Raw genomic sequence first — 21,824 nt, 5'->3', positions numbered from 1 at the left:
ATATAGGTCAGTAGAACAAGGAGCTCAAACTTCATAGAAATCTTTCTCTGGAGACCGTGTGTGCTTTTATAGGGCACGCTTTGTGCACACAGTACGGCGTAAATGTGCGGGTGTGTGTCTTGTGTATCCTCTCTCCAATCAGCTCCTCCTGTATGTTAGTGGATCAATGAGGAGTAGTTATCTAGAGATTAACCCTGTCAATGCTCTGTCAGTCTAACCAGAGAGACTCCTCTGCTCTTCCTCTCTCACTCGTGTTGTTTAGTTTGCTTTCTCTTTCAGCACTATGTCACTGCCTCTCTCATCTCCAGGCTCTTTCCTCAACTGGTTGTATTTCTTCACATGAGAATTTGTGCGTGTGTGTGTGAGCGTATGCTCTTTGATAATTAAAAAACATTTGTTTTTTTATCATGCTTGCATTAAAATGCAGAGCAATTAATGTTTTCATAGGATCTCATCGCAATGTCTCAAAAATCCAAAAAGTAACAAATGTGGTCACATGGTGAATACAGACGTGCACCATTTTACTAAAAATCCAAAAAGGACTGCAATAGCATTGAAGAAAATCAGAATTTGATATTTCCCTGAATCCTTCAGCCCTAATGTGTGTGTGTGTGTGTGTGTGTGTGTGTGTGTGTGTGTGTGTGTGTGTGTGTGTGTGTGTGTGTGTGTGTTTGTCCAGATGCCCATGACAGATGGTGCCATTAGAAAAATGGCCATGGGCTTGCACATGAACACACACTCTTCTGCAAACATGCACTTAGTCCATTAAAGAATACCCAGTTTAAATAACACACACACATCCACACACCTCCCTCCCTGAGGATGCACTGCACCCCCCCCCCCCCCCCCCAAAAAAAAAAAAAATCCCAAATTGTTGTGTTCTCCATACGTGCATGCCTGAAGCCGACCTCGCTGTCTGGATTAATATAATTACGAGTGAAAGGCCAGGATGGTGGGCTTCAGATTTGCAGCAAAAGGTGGGGCTGCATTTGGCAGCCTGCTCAGTCCTCTCTCTCTCTCTCCCTCTCTCTCTCTCTCACAATGAACAGCAGGTTAGCTGGCAGCATTTAAAGGCCAAAGTACGCAGCAGAGGGATGTCTGGTTGCTGAAACCACATGGGGCAAATGCAAACAAACACACATGCTGGGGTTCTGAGGCACAGACACACACATGAACACACATACTCAAACACACACACAGTTACATGTACACTGAATGTAGAGCCACATCTCCCAGCTGTCATCATCTTAGCCTAATAAATGCACTGTCAAGGGAAATCTCCGTTATGGGCTGCATTGGATTTTATGTTGTGATTATAGTTTTTTGCTGAAGTACAAACAGGTGCGCTGCTGCCCTATGATATCATGGGACTGTGTATAAATGGCACACCTCTTCAGCCACATTTCTATTGTTATGTTTGTGCATTTTAATGTTCTTAAATGTCATTTTACAATGTTGAATGATGTAGAATACAATCACAGGTAATGTTAGAGTGCAACTACTTGCTGTGTTATTCCTGTACTGAAACGTTGTCCCATTTGGACAAAAGGTACACAACAGCTCTGATAGTTGTATAAGGCGCATATGATATTGTATATGCTTTGCCTCACACATCTGTATATGGTGATAATACTTTAAAGATTATTGTTGATATTATTATATATATTCCCCACTCGCCCCTACGGGTGGTCAATCCTTCAAGCTCAGGTCCTCTACCAGAGGCCTGGGAGCTTGAGGGTCCTGCGCAGTATCTTAGTTGTTCCTAGGACTGTGCTCTTCTGGACAGAGATCTCCGATGTTGTTCCTGGGATCTGCTGGAGCCACTCGCCTAATTTGGAAGTCACCGCACCTAGTGCTCCGATAATATATATATATAATATATATGAACTTTATTAGCTATATATTATCCTTATTAGCGTCTGTTAATTCACAAAAATTCACAAACCCACCTGCAACACCCGTGCACTGATGACATGCAGAGAGGCAGATTAAGATAAAAAGAGGCTCAACTCTTGCTCTGCAGAGTAAGATTAGATCGGCGGGATGCCATGTTGAGAGAGTCCTCCTCCCACAGTTCCCTGTTTGAAGCGTTTCCTCTCTGCTGAACGTCTCTTTCCCCATTTTTGAAGACGCAGCCCAGCGGCCATGCACCACCTCTGGTCGTGTAAATGTGTGTGCATTTGAGCGTACCCTTTGGTGTCAAGCATGTCAAATGGGCTCTTGTCCCCTTGAAGAGTTCCAAACGATGAGATCAATCAGGGCGCAATTGAACAACTGGAGAAGCAAACCAAGCACTTGATGTTGTCATGGAAACGCGGGGTGCAGATTTTCCACTTCATTGGCTGTCATTAGTCTTGAGGCGTTTTAAAATAATTTCACAGAAAGCAATTGAAAGATGGGAGGGCAGAATTAGTCTTCACATAGATAGGTAGAGCACATAACACGAGAACCGTCGTAAAGATAATTTCGCTATAGCGTGGTGCATTTATTTCTGTCAGTGTTTAAACCCTATCTTTTAAAATAAAAAAGCCTGCAGCAGTCCCATTATTAGATATTGACTCTATCTATGTACTTATATAGAATAGCGTCTCAAGAGACATTGACTGCACTGCCTTTAGACAATCCAAATGGCAAATGTAATGCTATATTTCCTGTATTAGAATGTAATCACCACTGCTCAACCACACAAGTATCTCTAATGAACCTACAGAGGATTAGTAGTGTCAGAATTCCTACAGTGGGTGACACTGGCTCTAAGAGGTATCATACATCACCCTATCTGTTCAGCTATGTTGCACAGATGAATTTTATAAATACACAAATACTCATGCATACTCTTACCCAGGAAATAAGAGTTTTCTTTTTTTTTTTCCCCCTGAAACCATAAATCATTTTCTTATCTCCTCTAGTCATCCACACTTAAGCACTTCTTCCACCATTTACTCTGTCATTTTTCCCCTCTGCACCATCATAGACTCACCATTTCTAGCCCATTACACCCATACTTTAAGCCACCCTATATGTCTTCCCCTGGGCTCTGAACTGTGACCTTTTATAGATGAAGAGAGTAAGCTTGCAGCGGTTACTAGCAGGTCTACTCAGATTTGATTGGCTGACCATATAACTGCCCTGAGGTGAGAGGTAGAGAGAGAAAAGAGGCATAGTTATTTGTATTTGTAATGGTGTTAAGAAATAAATAAATCACAGTTGCACCATTCTGACCCATTCGCATGCACTGAGGAATTCCAGCTTTATTAGAAAGTTGCAATCACTCCACCACCACCGCCACGAGTCTCAATTTCAGCCTGTGGCTGTGGAGTTTCTGGCTTCTAACCTGGATAAGCTTAATTGTCAAAGCAGCAAATGTGAAGCTGCAAAGGATTTTATTGCTGTGCTGATGGCTGTTTGCTTGGGTATCCATTTAGCATATTGCCTCATGGTGAATTTTTTTCTAACAGATAAAAAGAAGAAACTGAACCCACTCGACTCGATGCGTGTTAACATCAACAAAAACTGCAGAGCACACCAAATGTGCCCGTACGAATTTTTAAAAAAAAAAGAAGAAAAAAAAGGATGATAAACACTAATACAAAAAACAACAACGAAACAAACATTGTCTTTTTCAAATTCAGGTACCATAAAACAGTATTTAGGTCTGTTGACCAAAATACAGTTTTGCACTTTATGAAGATTTCTAGTAGAATTTTAAGTTCAATTGTTTCCTTTTAGGTTTAGTGAGGCTTCCTTCTTGTTTTTTTCCCAAATGTCTTTAATCAAACAGCATTTAACAGTTTTACATTTGCGGTTTTTACGCTCTAGTGCGCTAATGGCTAATTCATGATTTATGTACATGGCTGCTCAAGGAGACAAAGACATTGAGCGCTTTTGCATACAGATGCATTGTAGACTCAAAATGTGCACATCCCCAAACACACGCATGCACACTGGTCAATTTGCATGCTCCATAACATCTATGTGTACAGCCCCAGACATATGGACCCATGCGGTGCCACTAGACAGCTTAATTGATGTTGGCTTGTCAGTTTCCTAGCAGTGGGGCTGGGAGGAGTGGGTTCAGGACTGCTTAGAAAAACTGATAGATAGGAGGATGAATGGATGGAGAAAAAGAAGAAAAGATGTAACGTTGGCGGGATAAAGGAGGGGAAAGAATCTGCTTATAGTCAAAGACTGGACTTGGAGGGGGTAGGGGGTTCTTTAAGACACCTTGACAATTCTCAGTTAGGACTAAGACATAAAACCTTTGAGTTCCCTTAAATAAAAAGCATGCATTTTACTGCTTATTGCATAAGCGATCTAAATGCTGGGTGTTTTATTTTACATTTCTATTCTTTCCACCAATCCTTTTCAATCTGTGGACTCTGTGCAGTGTTTGCCAGGTATCCTATTACCTCTCTTCTCCCCTGTGTAGACAGCTGCCATTACGCTGAATTAAACCAAAATATGAAATCAGCATTGCCAGATTGATGCTCATCCATCCTCCTAGGAATATTTACATCATCCTAAGTGTCTCTCTGACCTCTGATGCTCTCATTATGGCTTGTTAGAGCAATTAAAGGTGACGTGTGTCAGATTTATAACTCACCCCTGAGTGTATTTGTGTCTGCACATACACGGATGTGCATTTTCTTCTGAACAGATGTGAGCATCTGCCATTGCAGTTAAGGCCATTAATAAACGTCTTGAGGTGTTTGTATGCGGATGTGTCTGGTTTTCAGCAGCAGCTGGTGTTATTTGCTGTGTGCTTTGTTTGCATGTACATCTTTTTGTGTGTGTGTGTTTTTTTCAAGTGATTTAAATTAATATATGTAGTTATAAAACGGCACAAGTTAATGTAGATATATATATTTTATATGGAAAACATCTGGATTTAACCCTTCTACTTTAATTTTCTTGCAATTACAGAATAACATTTAAGACACGCACGCAGACACACGCACCGGCAAAGGTTGATGCACTAATTCTGGTAAATACTAATAAATATCGTTGCTAACCATTAACCTCCCAGTATCTTTTTGTTAAACACAGGACATGCATAATGCTCAAAATGCATGTCAGCACTTGTGCAGAGGTTGAACAAAACCAAGGAAGTGTCTAATAACACACAAAAGTAAAAAGCAGATCATGAAGACGAGTCCAACTTCTTTTATTCAGTACACCATCAATCTTACATGAAATGTCGTCTAACGGGTTTCTAAAATGGGTGCAGGTGGATGTTGGGTATTATTATGTACATTGGCATTGAATTGAGCAGCTTAGAAATAATGGTGCAGTACAAATACCTAAAACATAAAAAAGTTCTTGAGAGCAAATGTTTGTTGTTTCTTAGAGCTGCCAGGTGAGTTCAGTGGTAACCGCCCTGTAGAAACGTTGCTGTTGTGGATCTCTAGATCAGCTTTTATCTGCTGTGCCTTTTTTCAAGTGTATTTTCCCCCCGATATGCTTTAATTACATTCACATGAGCTGTTTGTCTTCATTTATTCACCATTTACACTACTTTCACGTATGCAGTGCATTCCACCCTCTTACCACCAGAGTGTGCTGTGCGATGGGATTCCTAATCTTTCCCAAGGCTCCTCTGAATAACAAGCTCAGCACTTGAAAGTCCACCTGAGGAAGAGCAGTCCCGATGGGCCCTGAAGTTATTTTTGTACTTCGTTCTTGGATATGAAGGTTTGAAGTTCCTCTTCACATCGGTAAGCATCAAGAAGGCGAGAGAAAGAAAAAAACTCCTGATGTTGCTTTAGATTGCAGCTGTCAGCTGTTCATTGTGTCCTTTCTGATGTATGGGGCCAATAAGCAGAGACCCTCTGCTCTAATCGGCAGTGGTCTGCTGCTCTGCTGTGTATGAGCGCTGGCTGTTTGGTTCAGATAAGAGCAAAACTGTACACCGCATTTCCATTCATCATTGTCATCACAACTTTCTCAGCAACGCAGTGGTTGTGGAGTACCGAGGTTCAGAACAGGAGATCATCTGTGTGTGTTGACTGAAGAACAGTGAGGTATATAATCAATGACCTCATCCTGTATCTCCTGCTGTTCACGAGAGACAGTGAGTGGAAAGAAGAGCAATGAAAGAATAAGTGAAATCAAGAGAGGAAAATGATGGGGCGCCAGTGAGTGAGGATTGAAAGGGAGGGGAGCATATGTTAAATGCTGAGCTTGATTAATAATTATGAGCTGTGTCAGTGACTGAGTGGCCATCCTATTACCCCTGCTGTCTGCTAGAGGGGCAATTACGTGGGATTTGCCCCCCATGTTCCCTCCCACCAGACTTTCTCTCGTCTCCCTCCAGTCCTTAATGTTTCATGTGGTCAGCTTATACCATTTTATTCCTTCCTTTCCCTTTCATAGTTTGCATAGCACCTCTGTTCCCATGGCAATAGTTGGCTCTGAATGTAAATATGTGGTAAATATCATGGGACGTGACCCTGGCTTGGACAGACCCAGGAGTGATCAAGCACTGTCTGTCACAGCACATCTTTTCTTTGACTGGGGTGCAGATGAGGAGGTGTAGCAAGGACAAAGACAGAGGAGGGTGGGAGGTGACTGGTTTGTCTGGCTATGGCCCCAGGTGGCATCAGGCTGCCTCTCTCTATAAACCCAGTGTCTTTCTGGATTCTTCTTTCATCCCATCCATTCGTTCTGCACAGCAGAGAAACACAAATAAGGTGAAGTGTTTGCTAAAAGATAAGGCGAGTAATAGCTGACTATCAGTTCTGATACAGCGAATAAAACCATAAACACAAGCTGCCATGTTGTTCGACATTTTCCCTTCGCAATGATGAGAAGGATGGCCTCGAGTAATGTCAGGAGGTGGAGATGATCTCCTCAAATTACGTCTTTCTTTTGCTGTACCCCGGGGGGGCTCTCCTTCCCTTCCTCCTCTGCACGTTAAAAAAGACAAAGCCTGAGTCATTTGGCAATGCATTTGCCATTGGTTTGCGTGGTAGAAGTTGAGCCGGAGCACCTGTCAGAGGTGTGGGGCCCATCTGTACAGTAACAAGCAGCTTAGTCCCATGCCTGCAGCAAGAGGTGGAGCTGGCACCGTCTGGCTTGGGTTACTGCCCTCCTGGGAGAAAGCATGCATGTGTGTTGAGGGTTATAGCATGACTAGTTCATGTTAGCTCATTAGAAGCATGAGGAAATGCAAGTATGAGTGTGGGGGGAGGGGGGGGGGGGTTTACAGGTGCATCCTCTTTGTACTTTGTATTTGTTTATGCACATGCTTCGTTAATTTGTGGCCCGCGTGCCTGAGGGATCATAATGATTTAATGTCTATAAAGGAGGAGAGTTGTGTAGTTACGACGGGCTGAGAGGTTTACGAGAGTTATAAGCACAGCTGCATCCTGCATGTAGACAAATATGGCCGAGCCAAAGGTCTAAAGAATGAGAACTGTGTGGCATGGGTGTGAGCAATACAGGAACACTTACATTAGTTTATGGGGTTTCAGCAGTAATCTCTGTTGCCAAAGCAATTCAAAACATTAAAATAACTTCGAGTTGAAAAATGCCTGGCATTCAACACTGATGTTTACTTAAACTGCAGATTTGCTTATTAATGTCTAAACTGAATGTCTCCAAATTTAGAAATAGCAATTAAGATGTCACAGAAACATATTAAAAGCTTAAAACCATGTTTGCCTCTTTTTTTCCCCTCAGTAACCCAATGTTTTCCGTTGGGAGTACAATCGTGTATAACCCATTTCCCACCATGATCTGGTCTGTAAAGATTAAATATGTAGCCGCATCATCAAACATTTAACGCTCACACTGCTACAAATCAGATTCCCAACTGTGTGTGTGCCGAGTTTGGGGGGAGAGCGCCTCACGTGCATGTCTTGATCCTAAGTTGATGTGAGTGTGCTGCTTGCATGCTAGAGTAATTCATAAAAAGTTGGGCAGAGTTGCAGGCAGACGAGCGTGCATATTTTTAAACTGAGTGTTAATTGTTAAATCAAGGAAACAGTGTTTTCTTATGGTGTGGTTGAATACGTCTATCCCTGTTTGTTTCCCTGCATAGCGGAGGCTGTGAATCTCCTCGGCACTGGGTAAAGTGGGCTAAGTTTACTGGGGCAGAAAATCCTGGAGCATGACTCAATCCAGTGCCTTCATACAACCAGGCCCTAAAATATGCCTCTGTCGCATTCTGTCTGCTCAGTGCATCCAAGACACACACATACTCTGTGGCGAGTGGCTTGTGTATAGAACAAGCAAGACAGCGGCTCCAACCAAGGGAGAAAAGGTGTAAGGTGCGTATTATTCTTGTGAATGGCTTCTGATCCCCTCGCATATCAGAAGTTCTTTTCATTTTCTCCTCTGATCTTTCAAAGGATATTTTCTGCGGTCTGAGTGTGAATGGGTCCCTTTAAAATCCAAGGTGACTTTCACTGCAGAATGACATAAGATAGTAGCGTGCACCTGCCTCACTCTTCACAGGTATTTCTAGAAATGCTGCAAACACACACACACACACACAAATGCACACAGTCTCACAGACAGACACAGAGCCATTCCCTGCATTGTGGAATGACAGATTTGGGTTGCGGAATGACACAGCAAAATTCTCATTACTAACAGCGATGAAGTGAATGATTTAGCAGAATCCTTTGCATCTGCGCTGCCTGTCGTTTATAACCCAGAGAAAAAGAGACAAACTGTCAGCAAAGATAAAAAGACAAAAACATTTGCATCATGTAAAAATTTCTGCTAGAGCTTTAATCAGAGAGAAAACGCATCACGCAATGACATTTAACTGGCCAGTCAAACCATATGCGGTCACCACAACAGGCATGCGAGCTTGTAAAGTGCAGTGCTTGGACTTAAATGCCTTCCCGTCCAATGTTAAAGCTGGCAGTAAACTCTTTCGACAGTTAGGTGGAGACAGGTGCTTAAGAGGCTTTATCAACATGTCTGGAATAGGTGGCCCTACTATTTTTGAATGCTTGTATGTATACAAACCTCAACTGACTTGGAAGACTGCCAGGAGTTTGATTAGCACATATCCCTATTTTGCACACCAGGTGGACATCATGATCAATCAGGCTCACACAGGCGCACGCTCTGTACTCTCGCCTAAAATTAGATTTAAAGAGAAAAACTGTCCTCGGAGCTTTGAGTGTGAAGAAGAATCAGAGAGTCTTGTTAAAGGCCCATTTTGTGATGCACAATCTGAACTGCTGCCACTCTGGTGCTCTTTCTGATTATGGGATTAGTGGGACGGTCAGCTTTCAGGAGGAAACTGATGGTTGCAAAAAATAATAAACATCTCACTGTTCCAGCTTGATTCATATTAAAGTACAGCATACACTGCAGCTTTTTAGCTAAAGGGGGTGACAAAGCATATAACGGTTAAATATAGTTCAATATGCTTGTTGAAGTAGCTAGTATTTAATTCTACTTTTATATATATGTATATGAATACATATGGTAGTCTTTGTGTATCTGTGCATATGATAATCGACGCAAAGCAGTCTTACATTAAACCTTTGTCAGTCGCATGCCAATATGTTCGAGTATGCACATTTATTAGTGCCTGTGAGTTTGCAGTTGTGCATGAGGGAACATAATTGGTTTATCCAAAGAGGTGAGGAGATATTCAGCTCTCTGTGAGTCACCTGTCGTAAAAACATTGCACAGAGGATTCATTCCACTGTCTTCATTTATGTTCCCTTAGACACACAGTCTAGATTATACCGAGAAATCTGGGTTTTAACCCTGCTCGTGCCAAGAAGGAGTCACACCGGGACATGCTGTCCTGCGTTGTCTCTCAGTTGGGGGTTAAGCTCTTCTCTAATTATAAATGCTAGGCTAGGCTACCTGCCGCTATCTCTACACTCCTCTTGGCATTCGGACTCCATGAGCTGCCTGCCTCGCAAGTCTTAATGGTCATATACTATCAATCTTCACCACGCTAGCGGATATTTATAATTCATGCAGCATGTAGATGAAAATTAGAGTGATATTTCTAAGTTATTATGGGTGTTACATATTCACAGCAGTCAGCATTAGGAGCTTCAGGAAGGCGGGATGGCTTCCTGAGGGCAACAAAGGACTGATGGATGTGCACTCTTTAACACCCAGTTGTGTGTATTATGGGGTCTGAATGTGTCCTTATATGTGTGTTTATGCTAAACCTCTCTGTCTGGTTTCCTTTTCATTCTTTCCCAGCCCTATTTGTTACTGTTCCCCACCCCTTCCCCTAGACTTCATTTGCAGGGACGTAACAACATCAAATCACAGTGCAAAACTGTGAGTTGCACCCCAGTCCTCTGGACTGCAGAGTTGAATGTGAGGACTGATGAGTTCATGAGTTCATGATGACCTCACACCCAAGAGAGTTTAGAGAGCATAGGCCATTGGCATTCTGGGAGTGCATGGATTAGGAAAATAGGGCAGGACGAGGAGGACTGGCTCGAAAAAATTTTTTAGAGGGATGTCTGTGACACCCAGTGAGAGATGAAGTAATTGGAGCAGTTAGAAAACGGTTAATTGTGGAGTCAAAAGATGGAGACGATGATGGATGTGACCATCAGCTTAAACAATGCAGGGACATTAATTAATTATTATGTCTGAAACTGGTTGCTTAATTAGTCCTTTGGCTTATTTCCGGACTTTTGTGTTGTTACTATGATCTTCTGCAGCTTCCTGTTGTAGCCTGAATTCTGATAGTAAATGCAGAAAGTCTTCCTCTGTGCACTCACATCCTGTTTGTTGGTCCAGCCCAGCTAAACTCATTTCAGTCTGATCCGGCCTTTCTGTTTTTTCTCTTTCTTGTTAATGAACACAGAATAGTGGTGGTGGGGGGTACATTCCACCGGCTCCCGCCAGAAAAACAGAAGCAACCACTCTCCAAGGAGTGTCCCACCAACATCCTCTGTCTCCCCGCTTCCCCTCGCTTCTGCTCTCCTTCCCCTCTTACTGAATTACTGCCCCCTCGGCTATGCACCCTTATTCTCCCCCTCCCGCCTCCAGTCTCCCCCACATACCCTGCCTTCTACAACCCCCCCCCCCCCCCCCCCGCCCCCGCCCCACCCCTGCTGCAACTGTTACATAAGCTTCCAGTCATAGATCCAGGCCATATCGCTCTTGTTTTCCCCCTTGTGTGTCTATGAGAGCCTCAGCATCCAAGGCCAACCCTTAATGAGGCTACCACAAAGGCCCATTGATGAGAGGCCCAGTGTGAGAGAAGATGACCCCAGCCAAGAGCACCCAGAACTGTGCATCAGCTGCCCCAGGCTCTCCCTCCGCACAAAGACGCCCACTGTGGACAGAGACCTGAAAAGGCGCCGAGAACAAGAAGGGGAGAGAGAAATGTGAAAAGAGGGTAGAGATAACTCAAACAACTTGGAAAATGTTAGAGCGATATTAAAAAAGTCAGACATATGACTTTGTCACAAAATAGTTGCCTCTCTGAGTGTCAGTTCTCCCATCAAGCCGTACGCCTCCTCTATGCATCCTAGCAAGAACAGTGAGACCACCCTCTGCCCTCCCTCTGCCAGGGAGTTGTCAGTGTCTTCATTTCTCTCATGGATCATAACTTAGATGTGAAGAGGAGATTTGGGAGCCAAACTTGCTGGAGATAGTCTTGTTTGTTACAGCTGGCCATTTGGGAATCTTGCAGTGGATGGAGAATAAAAGTGAATTGTTGAAAAGTTAAGTTGGACTGTTACTGGCACAACTCCTTGGAAGAATTGGATATTATATAGCTGATATGGCTTTATTACTTTCTTTAAGTTATTTATGAGGATTAATCCCATGAGCGAACTGAATAAAAGAGAGAAAGAGAATTTTTCTTAAGTACTTAGTAGAAAAATTACTTCTTTTTTTGTTGCCGTGGTTGTTGATCAGTTGAACGATGACTCTTTCTGCACGACTCGAGGACTTAGAGGTGACCTTGGAACACATGCTTATGGACGTTTTCGTAAGTTTCTCCACAGTTTCTCTTGCTCAACATTGTTTTAACATCTCTTTAAAAAATGCTTTAATATACCCATCTTCTCTGTGTTTTATATGGGTGACCTCTCCAGCGCATAATTTCAGCTGGAGATGGGGGCTGACATATGTTCATGCAACATTCCAGATGCTCTGTTCTTAATTGGTGCTGAAAACACATGCTTATTAACCATCAAATTCTCTGCTTAGGGAGAATTATGGAATAAATTGGCTGACCAGGAATATAACCTGAACTGCTTGGCCTAATATGTGAGTCAACATAAGGTTAGCCCAGGGACTTAAAACTTTGGAAATTTTAACTCAGCGTATGAGGAGCTTTTGTCCAACCAACTCGAAAGTATTAAATGTAGGCAGTGGGCTTACTTTCTGTGGTCTGCATCCTTCATATTTATCTCTCGATAGCTATAAATCTTTTGATTAGCAATGAACGAAATCTCCAAGTAAAGGAATTGGGAATCGAGAATGAGGAAATGGGGGATGAAAGAGGAATGAGATGTAGATGGAAAGTCTGATGGATGTGATAGGCGTGTTTCTGTCGCTTGTGACGCTTGGATAGAGGTAGATTACTCAGATCCCTGTGGTTGCTAAAGCATTTTGGGCTGCTAGAACTGCATCCCACACAGACATTTAGATACAAAAACACATGCAGCTTACATGGTCTACCTCAGCACACACACACAGACAGACACACTTTGTAAATGTGACATCAGAATCCCTGGTTGCTTTGATCTGCCGGCTGCTGTAATGAGTTTGGTCGTTAAGCTGCTGTTTCCCTTTAATATTGTTTACAGGCACAGGCATCTGTTCAAGGAACTGTAATCTGTCTTCCCTGAGATATATATTCAGTGAGCACTATCAGCATTCAATCCGCTGCCACAGGGCTTCAGTGTCACTGAAATATGCTGGGATTTTTTTTTTTGCATGCGCGGATCCATCAAACTACTTTGGAGATTTGGTCATTTTCTTTCTGTATATCCAAAGGATGATTTATGACCATGGCAATAAAGATTACTGTTTATGGCCAGAGCAACATTTGGATTATTCATGCACCGCATGTGGGACGGAAAAATTGGAGTAAGGAAAATGCTTCCTTCCTCTACATTTCCTCTCAACATCCTAATTAGAACGCTTTTTTATTTATTTCTCTAATTGCTGGAAGAGGGTGGAAAACAGAGGGTTATCTGGCCACTTTGCATACTTAAATGAGAAATATTCAAATCGTGTGCACACATTCCAGACTGCTGGCTAGACGTATGCGCATATGGCAATGCATGCATACACAAACACTCACAACATGCAGACGTGAGCTACGCAGAAGCCTATTTCAGTGAACCATCAAGTAAGGGAAGGGGGAATTAAGGACTTATATTGGAAGACTTACCAGCAGTAGATGGTGTTATGGATCAGGCCTGTGATATTGTATATAGTCGTCCTTGTTGTAAAGTGTGTATTCAATAAGTCTGACTGTGTGTATGTGTGAATTAGGACAGTTAAGCTCAGAGACCAGGATCGTTATATGAAAATTAAGGATCATTAGAATAATGACAGCAGTTCTCCATCCTCTGCTAGAAAAAGGCCTCCAGAGCCCTATCTATGCTGCTCACTGGCTTAGAGCAGCAGTGAAGTGCGCAGCTATATTCAAGGGCTCACTGCTATTTTCATTAGCACAGCTGCACATATGAATGATTTAGGGAAGCTGAGAGGATCCGAGGCAATGAACTTCCTTCACAGCCTCTTTTATTACTAGAAAAGGAGGTCACTATTTTGTTGCCACATTCGCTCGCAGGAAGCTGGATATTTCGGGTCAGCAAAGTTGTTGTTGTTTTTTTAATTCAACACTGTTAAAATAAGCTCACACATGTGTGCTCCTTTGAAATTTAATGAACCAGTAATGTGATCTGTATCTGCTGATTGGATTTTTTTCTTGTTGCTATGAAATACTGGTTTCTGGCATCATATCATCTCACGCCAGAGCTGTTGTGCATTGTGCTGCTGAGCTATGAGGAGAGGAGAAGACACACAGACAGGGAGGCATGGCAACTCCTCTTGCAGAGGATGCCTCGCAATCTAGCACAAAGGCTGACTGTCACATCAGCAACTGAGGCAGCGTGATTAAAAATGCATTCAATCCCTGTGTAGTTTAATTGAATCTCCTCCTTGTGCACCCCACAAACACCTCCCAATCATCTCTTCCAACATCACATCTATGATACAGCCTGCAGGCGGTACTAATCCTTCCATCTCCTACTCTTCCTTAGTCCTACATCTCTTCTCGTCTCCCCCATCCCCCGGTTTCTTCCAAAGGAGAAAGACCTCAGCTGGATGGGTTTGCTTCCATCACAGCTGTAATGCTCTGCTTTTTTTTTTTTTTTCGTCTCCATCGTCTCCTCTGCTTCCAGCAGCCATAAAGTACTGGTTTATATCTTTGGGAGAGCTATTTGGTCACAAAGGGCCTGTGGTCTCTGAGAGCATTCACTCCGCCAGGAGCACAAACACTGTGACGTACCGATACCAAGCGCTTCCTTGTCACAATGAGAGTTTTGCTACGGAATTATACAACATGCGTGTCTACAGTACATGCATACAAAAAGCCTCTTTATTAGCAAACTATTCTCTTTTGACTGCACTGCTGCAGATGTGTTGATTCAAACATTGGCTATTGACTGAGTGTATTATGTGAGAGTATTCTGTTATGTAATGGGTGTGTTCTCTGACCAGTTCTCTGACCATTGACAAAATTGTTCAGCTAGTGCGAACTGACCTCTTTCCCCTTTCTGTTTGCACCTCGTCACTCACTCTCCCGTTTGCTCCCAAGCAATCAATTGTCCTTTAATCTGAAATATTTTGATCTCGATATTGATTGAGATGTGACTTAAGTATCTTTCTTATTAACAAAAAAAAAAATCCTGCAAGAAGAACAAAACCAGCATGTGTCAGTCGATCTCTCATTGTTATTTGAGTCCGTCTTTCTCTACACTGTCTGCATCCTGCAGCCCCAAGCCCATTTGTTACTACTGGAGATATAAATATTTAAAAGCTGGACAAAAAGAAGAAGAAGTAAATAATGCCTTGTGCGGGGCTATTTGCAGTTGCAGAATCAGGGGATTGACTCAAAATAAACTACAGTCCCTATTCATGTTAATGGAACAAAAGAAAAAAAAACTATGTCCCCCAGTGCAGCAATGGCTCATTGTTGTGTTTTGATAGCTTTTGGGCAACAACAGCTGAGAGAAATAAGCAATATCAGAGTTTGGTTATACTAATATTTGATAGCAGAATCAATTTGTTTTTATTTATGGGGGTCTTGTACGATTTACTGAGTGGAAAATATTTACAAGAACGGAGAAACTTCTTTTTTTGAAAGATATTATTCAAATTTCTTTTGAAAAAGAAGTTTGAAAAGTATAGTAATATAGTCAGTTTCTGCAATCAGATGTATCTCATTTACTTGCCGCATTAGTCTTTGGCAGCAGGATCATTCAAACAGAATTAAATAAATAAATTTAATAAAAACAACAACAAAATTATCATAAACTCGATCCCATTTTATGTGCAGACGGATCAAACCGATGAGCCATTATCATTCATCCTTCAATTTCCATCATGGTTCAGATTCGGATGTCAGCTGGCCCAGCACACGCTCAGGGCTTCCAGCACACTCGGGTGAATAATTCAGAAGCTTTGAATGCTTTTCTCTGAGGCATATTGCACATCTAGCACCACATTCAAATGTGTTTTTGCCCTGCTAATAGACTGCTGATTGGCCCATTGGAATGATATATTGTAATTCTGTTAAGACATAGATGGCTGGATAATAGCAGTGTATTTGTGGACTGCACTTGGACAAAGATTTTATTAAAGGCCACATTTATCTTCTGTGTTCCTAAGGCTAGAAAGACAGCCTGACTGCAGTGCTTTGGTGCCAACGCTTTGAACAATAATATTACGGAACAACACCTAAGCAGGTTTGCAGTTTGCACGCACACTCTCGCGCACACACACACACACACACACATACAGACAGGTTGAGCAGATGTGTGCTGAGCGACACAGTTTGACCAGGACAACCTGTCCTAGCGTTGCACCAAATCTCTCTGAAACACAAATATGCCCCAGTTTTTACTGTGACTCATATAAAACAATCTCACAGGCGATCCATTACCTTTCTTAGCATGTAATGGTGTTTCCCGGGTTCTCTTACACAGACACTGCTGAGAAGATGGTAATTGAAGTGGATGCTTCCCTGTGGAGAAGTCATTATGATTGGTTCTGGCCTGATGAAGGGTGGGGAGGCCCCACATTCTGCTCATCTCACTCTCAGGAGATGCAAGGCTGGCATACATGTAGAAGCGCAGATGAAAGCACACAGTGAGCAGCGAATCGAGTTACGCTATCAGGGTGGTACTGTTTAGCTATACAATCGTTTATCTGTTTTGCCTGCGATGATGCTGTAACTCAACCCTTTGTAATTTGTGGTGTCTTGAAACGTAAACAGTCAATCCCCCTCCATTCCGCTTGGGACGGGGAGTCGGTCCAACTAGAGGGCATTTCCATAAACACATACTCCCACACACATACACACGCACACAGACGCACAAACATACAGAGTTGAGGAGCAGGACCATAGGGATGAGTCAGACAGCCGTGGGCAGAGACTGGCTGGGTTATCAGGGTAAATTAATGCATCACAATGCCGGGAGTCTAGCATTGGAGAACCATCGCTTCTTATGGTTGCAACTACGAACAAAGACTAAGCAGACACGCACAAAAAAAGAACAGCAGAAATAAAACCCAGACAATCCAGCTGCTTTGTTTCCCTCATTAGCGTCTCTCAGGTGTAGATTTTCTTTTCTTTCTCTTCCTCTCTCTGCAGTTTTTTTTTTCTTTTTTTGCAAATGTATTAATAGCTGATGGTTCACTTTGAGGACAGCGGGTGCTTGTGAAGCAAAGCTTGTCAGAATCTCCTAGCTTTTTCCTACAAATTTATGTTTTTGCTCTTTATCATGTACACAGGTTTATATTTCATGTATTTTGTTACCGAGCGCAAATCCCGTTTGCTTTACTTTTTTATGTGCTTTATGTGCTTGTTGACTGAAATGGGTCATTGTGCAAGCAGCCCGAGGCATCAAGAATAGTAGCATGTTGTTTTTACTTGCCTTTATTTTTTTCTCCCTCCTGTCAAGAATAGGGCTTATCACCTTTGTGGATTTGAGGAGTTTATTGCACATTTCAAGCAAAAAATAAATAAATAAAGAAGCAAATAAAAAAAGAAGAGAACAAAGGATCGCAAACCAAACTTTAAGTGCTCTATTAGAAGGGTGCATTTTCATCTCACTGTCAAGGGGATGTACAGTACATCAGCAGCAGAGCTTGAACTATGTCATCACGATGTGAATTAATGTCAAGGAAGCACACCACACAGAGTACCAGTCATATTGCAGAGAGGGAGAGAGAAATGAACCAAGTCATTTTGGTTCCTTATCTGTTAGACCTGGATGTCTGCACACCAAGTTTAAAAATAGCCCTCTGATATTTCTCATGTAGGCCACAGTCACTCACACACCGATGGAGGCCAGGGTGATGAATAAATAATGCTTTCTGGGGATTACCACTGCAGATGATTTCCTCCTGTATGCTTGGCTCTTGGCTTTAACACAATGTGTGGGGTATTTTTGTGTGTGTGTTTGTGTGTGTGTGACATATATAGTCTCGTGTAACGAAAGCTGTCAGAGATCCTCAATTAAAGAAATGATATGGGAGAAGGAAGAAGTTGGTTAGTTTTAATCACTTTACTCTAAATTTTTGCTCTGTGATCCAGCATCAGTTCACCTCTTGACTGGGATGACCAAGCTAAATCTTACAGGTTTATATTTCCAGTGTTACTGGTTAGCAATGGTTACCTTGCCTTCTCGAGATGTGCGCAGCTGTGCATGTGTGCATGGATATGTGCATACCTAACAGCTTTGCATATGTGAGCGCGTGTCGATTCACTTTATTTAATCAGCTGACAGCTTAGTATTGATGTGCCGGAGTAAAAAAAGAGCACAGGAGTGAGTGATGATGTAGATATGACAAGGTGCAGCAGTAACTCTTGATTCCAATAGCTTTAATGGACATGTAAAGACCACAATGGTGGATACAGAGGACTGACTCAGCTGAATGAAGCCGCAGCTAGTCGCAGATCTCTACGGCTGCGGTTTTACCATGATAAAAGGTCTCCGCAAAGGCCAGATCGATACTCCAAACTGTCCACTGCTGTCACAGCTTTGTGGAAAAAACTCTGGCCAATTGCCACAGTTGCCCCCATATAGGCAAAGAACCGAGTGATAATATGATCAATATCTGCATGCATGAGCAACATGCATGCTGGTCTGTGAGGATGCATGCTAGTGAGTGTGTATGTATTCTTCCTTTGTGTTCTATTCCAGACAGTGCAGGGAGAGAAAGCTGGGATGTGGGATTTCGAAGATAATCTCCCTACCAGATGGCAAAACATCCCATATTCCTTTTGAGGTTCCCCACGTGATTCCCTGTAAGGGCTGTGTGGGTGGTGGGGGTATATATGCTCACACACAATAATTATTGAGTCATGTGACACAAGTGCGTATGCTAATAAGAGCTGTAACGTCACATTAATCCAGTGACCTGGTTAAGCCCCTGACTGAAGGAAGTGAGTATGTGAGGAAGGGAGGGGAAGCTGCCAAAGCTGGAGAGGGGAGAAGAGAGGAGAGACAAAGCACACTCCCTCTCCCTCCCATACACTCTTACACACTCATTCACCTCATGAGCGGCAGAGCGGAGTGTAACTGTGTGGAGCAGAATGGGAAGCCTTTTAACACAGAGGGAAACAGAAGCAGAGAGAGGCACATAGGACCCGTGTGGGACTTCTACAGCTACGCTCACATCACACTCTTCCTTCCCTCTAACACCGCCACGCGCAAGCTCGCGTGAACTACGGCTGTCAGGCTGGACGGGACAGCGAGGACACCCACTTCACACTCTCACACACATGCTCTCACACCCACAGACACGCGCACTCTGGAGCGTACTATGGTGGTTCAGGGAGCGGTGACGCCCGGGAGAACCCGCCGGCTGATGCTTAAGCTGCCGGTGGGGACTCTTCGAAGGAACAGTGCAGAGAGGGTAAGAGACAAGCTTCCCTCAGTTAACCTCTTTCACTTTTATCCCTCCTTCTTTGACTTTATGTCTGTTTGACAGTATTTTTTTAAGCATCTTTGTGTGTGTAAGTGGGATTTAAAAAAGGTTCTTGACTAATCCAAAGGACTATATTAGATTTGAGTTGGTGAAAGGCAAGTCAAGAGCAAAGCTTTTAATCTCTACAGTGGACAATAGTTCTCTGTGTTTCTCGTCCTGCCAGTCTGAGTCTGTCAATTTTTGTAGTTCTCAGCCTGTCTCTGTCACCGCTAATGCATTCGGCCGTCCTCGGCTTCAAGGTTACAGGGAAGTCTCACAGTGGGAGTGCAGCTCGTTTGCCTGTCACTGTCAGTGCAATTAAACTCGAGAGATGGGCTTTTACCAAGCAAAGCTTCAACTTCAGCCCAGTTTAAAGCGCTGAATCCTGTGCTGTCCCAGATCGTTTTGTTTTTTTCTTTAAACAGTACAGTTCAGCTCATCTGCAAGGCACCAGAAGCTTGTGTTTACGTGTTTGTGTGTGCGGTGGGTGGAGATTGGTGGCTGGAGATAATAGTTCCCAGCTACATGGAATGTGTGGTGCAAAGTTAACCCTTGTGTCAGTTGTAAAGACACGCTGTAACTTGCCATGTAATTCATGTCTTTTGGTGCTCAGCAAAGTTGTTTACTCCTAATTGTCATGTTTCTTTAAGAAATTTAAAAAAAAGGTTTGGAGCTGTGCTTTCATTCTGTGATGGGTGTCAGCGTTCTTTCATGCAGTGAATGCACTGGTATTAAGTGAATCACACTTAAGTACAGTGTGTGTTCAGGTGACGTGCGAACCGAAGATATAGAGCTTCCAGATTTGCATTCCAACAATCACAATCTGCTTGCATGATGATACTGAAAGGAATTTCATCTTTCTTTTCAGATCTCAGTCTACTCACTCGCTATGAGGTGACTTTGGTCTCATAAATGTGCCTCTTTGAGTGGCTGGGACTCCTAAATGCCACGAGGCCTTTGGAGAATCGCCACTTTCTTTGTGGTTCTTGCTTTCACTGAGCAGAGGATATACACCAGCACACGCAAGAAAACACATGCTGTGCACATGCTATCATAAATTAGATGGAAAAGCTTTCGTTTTTATGAGCCTAAATATACACACCACCGCTGCATCATCACAGTACATAAAATGCAACCTGGTTTCTTTGTTGATGATAAGCTATACAGTTGACGTGAAAGAGATCAGAGGCAGGAGCATGTCAGACACTATATTATAGCTATGATGCATTCAAGTTATCATCTTAAGACTCAGTTTGTGTTATTATGTGTTATTAATGCTGGTATTTAAGCTCCTGGGTGGATCGCTTCTGTCTGAATCTATCTGGCATTCGTAACAGTCCTTGATTGAAGGAAATTGAATATTCACTGCCCTTTTCAGAAATGTAATTGCTGCTCGATGATTGGCTGGAGCCACTAACAGACACCCTCGCTCAAATCACCTTAATTAACGGAGAAAAGCAGATTTTCACACACACTCTCTCTTGATTGAATTCCATTTATCTTCCTCCCATTTTTTTTCCTTAACACCAGCTGTGAGCAGACAGACTGAAGAGGGATTACTTGTTGTGGTTTACATAAACTCGGTCACATTTTTGTACTGCTGCACCGGAAAAAATCACTGGCTTGATGTGGGAGGCGGTGACTGCGTCACTTTTTATGAAAAATAGTAATGAGTCAAACAAAACAGGTAACACAGCGTTTAATATGTCAACAAAAATTATTTTAAATCACCAGACTGTCTGAGTAATTTATCTGTTAAGTGATGACAGGTGAACAAGCCGGTTTCTATGCGCGACGCTCTGTAAATGTTGACTGTCTGTTGGTTAATGACTTTTCCTCTCTCCGTGGTCTTACTGAGCCACTGAAATGATTTCACTTCTATTCACAGCTGCAGCTATGTCCTGCTCTGACTTGTCATGTTAGACAACTCATTCTACTCCATCTGTATCTTATACAACTACGTAAGATGGCTAGAGGGCTAAGAGAAAGAAATCTGCTTATAAGTATGTATATATGACCTGACTAAGCAAGTGAAAGGTTCTAGTGGAAATTTTATTACTGACAGCTTAAATATAGCTAAAGCATTTTACATACTTGGAACCTAGTTTTTCCATGTCCTTCAGCGTCTCCCATTTAAAAAGCACACGTTAATGGGTATGGATCCCCACTGGCTATACACTTTGCTCCAAACCATTCGGGAACTTACTTGAAATATATTTTAAAGCTTGATCCAAAAGGTGCGTTTTCACTTGCAAATTGCAGAGTGAAAACACACCTTTTCATCTGTGCCCTGTCACTAATCTAATGCAGATGAATCGTGTCACGTCACGTCTGCATCAGTAGCTTGTGATGGACGAGTGGCTAATTAGCTATCTTTGTTCCCAGTCAGTATCTATGACATATTAAAAAACAAAAAAAACATGCCTTGTTAACTGGACTTGATTGTGTTTCGGGTTTTTTCCATTTGTGTTACACGTTTTCTGCATCTTGTTGTCTGTCACATGCGATTGTTGCTTACAGGTCTTTTATATATGACGTCATCCTTCTTCTGCCTCTGTGCATTAGTGTGAAAATGGGACAGAAGTACTTATGGTATTGACACCATGATGTTGTGGTGAGAAATTGCACAGTTGGTGTTGACAGCTTTAAAAAACAGC

At 42.6% G+C, this 21,824-nt stretch overlaps 1 protein-coding gene across 5 annotated transcripts in view; it reads left to right on the top strand.

Moving 5' to 3' along the window:
* Positions 1–21,824, top strand: part of frmd4a (FERM domain containing 4A) — a 96,480-nt gene that overhangs the window by 22,297 nt on the left and 52,359 nt on the right. Inside the window, exon 1 of one of the 5 annotated variants that reach the window (XM_085281974.1) lies at positions 11,371–11,941. The exons of 2 other annotated variants lie outside the window; for them this stretch is intronic. In XM_085281974.1, coding sequence (XP_085138100.1) covers positions 11,876–11,941 — 66 coding nt within the window. In that variant the 5' untranslated portion in view covers positions 11,371–11,875. Of the gene's footprint in view, positions 1–11,370; positions 11,942–18,649; positions 19,117–21,824 lie in introns of those variants that run through there. 2 more of the 5 variants (XM_085281973.1, XM_085281972.1) reach the window with 2 other exon arrangements.

Source organism: Mchenga conophoros, linkage group LG7 (genome assembly GCF_057382185.1).
Source record: "Mchenga conophoros isolate Kocher_MC1m ecotype Shallow Benthic linkage group LG7, M_conophoros_male_GT1.1, whole genome shotgun sequence".
In the NCBI taxonomy this organism is placed as follows: domain Eukaryota; kingdom Metazoa; phylum Chordata; class Actinopteri; order Cichliformes; family Cichlidae; genus Mchenga; species Mchenga conophoros.
Note: the sequence above shows the minus strand (reverse complement) of the source record. Positions and strands in the feature narration are given on the sequence as shown.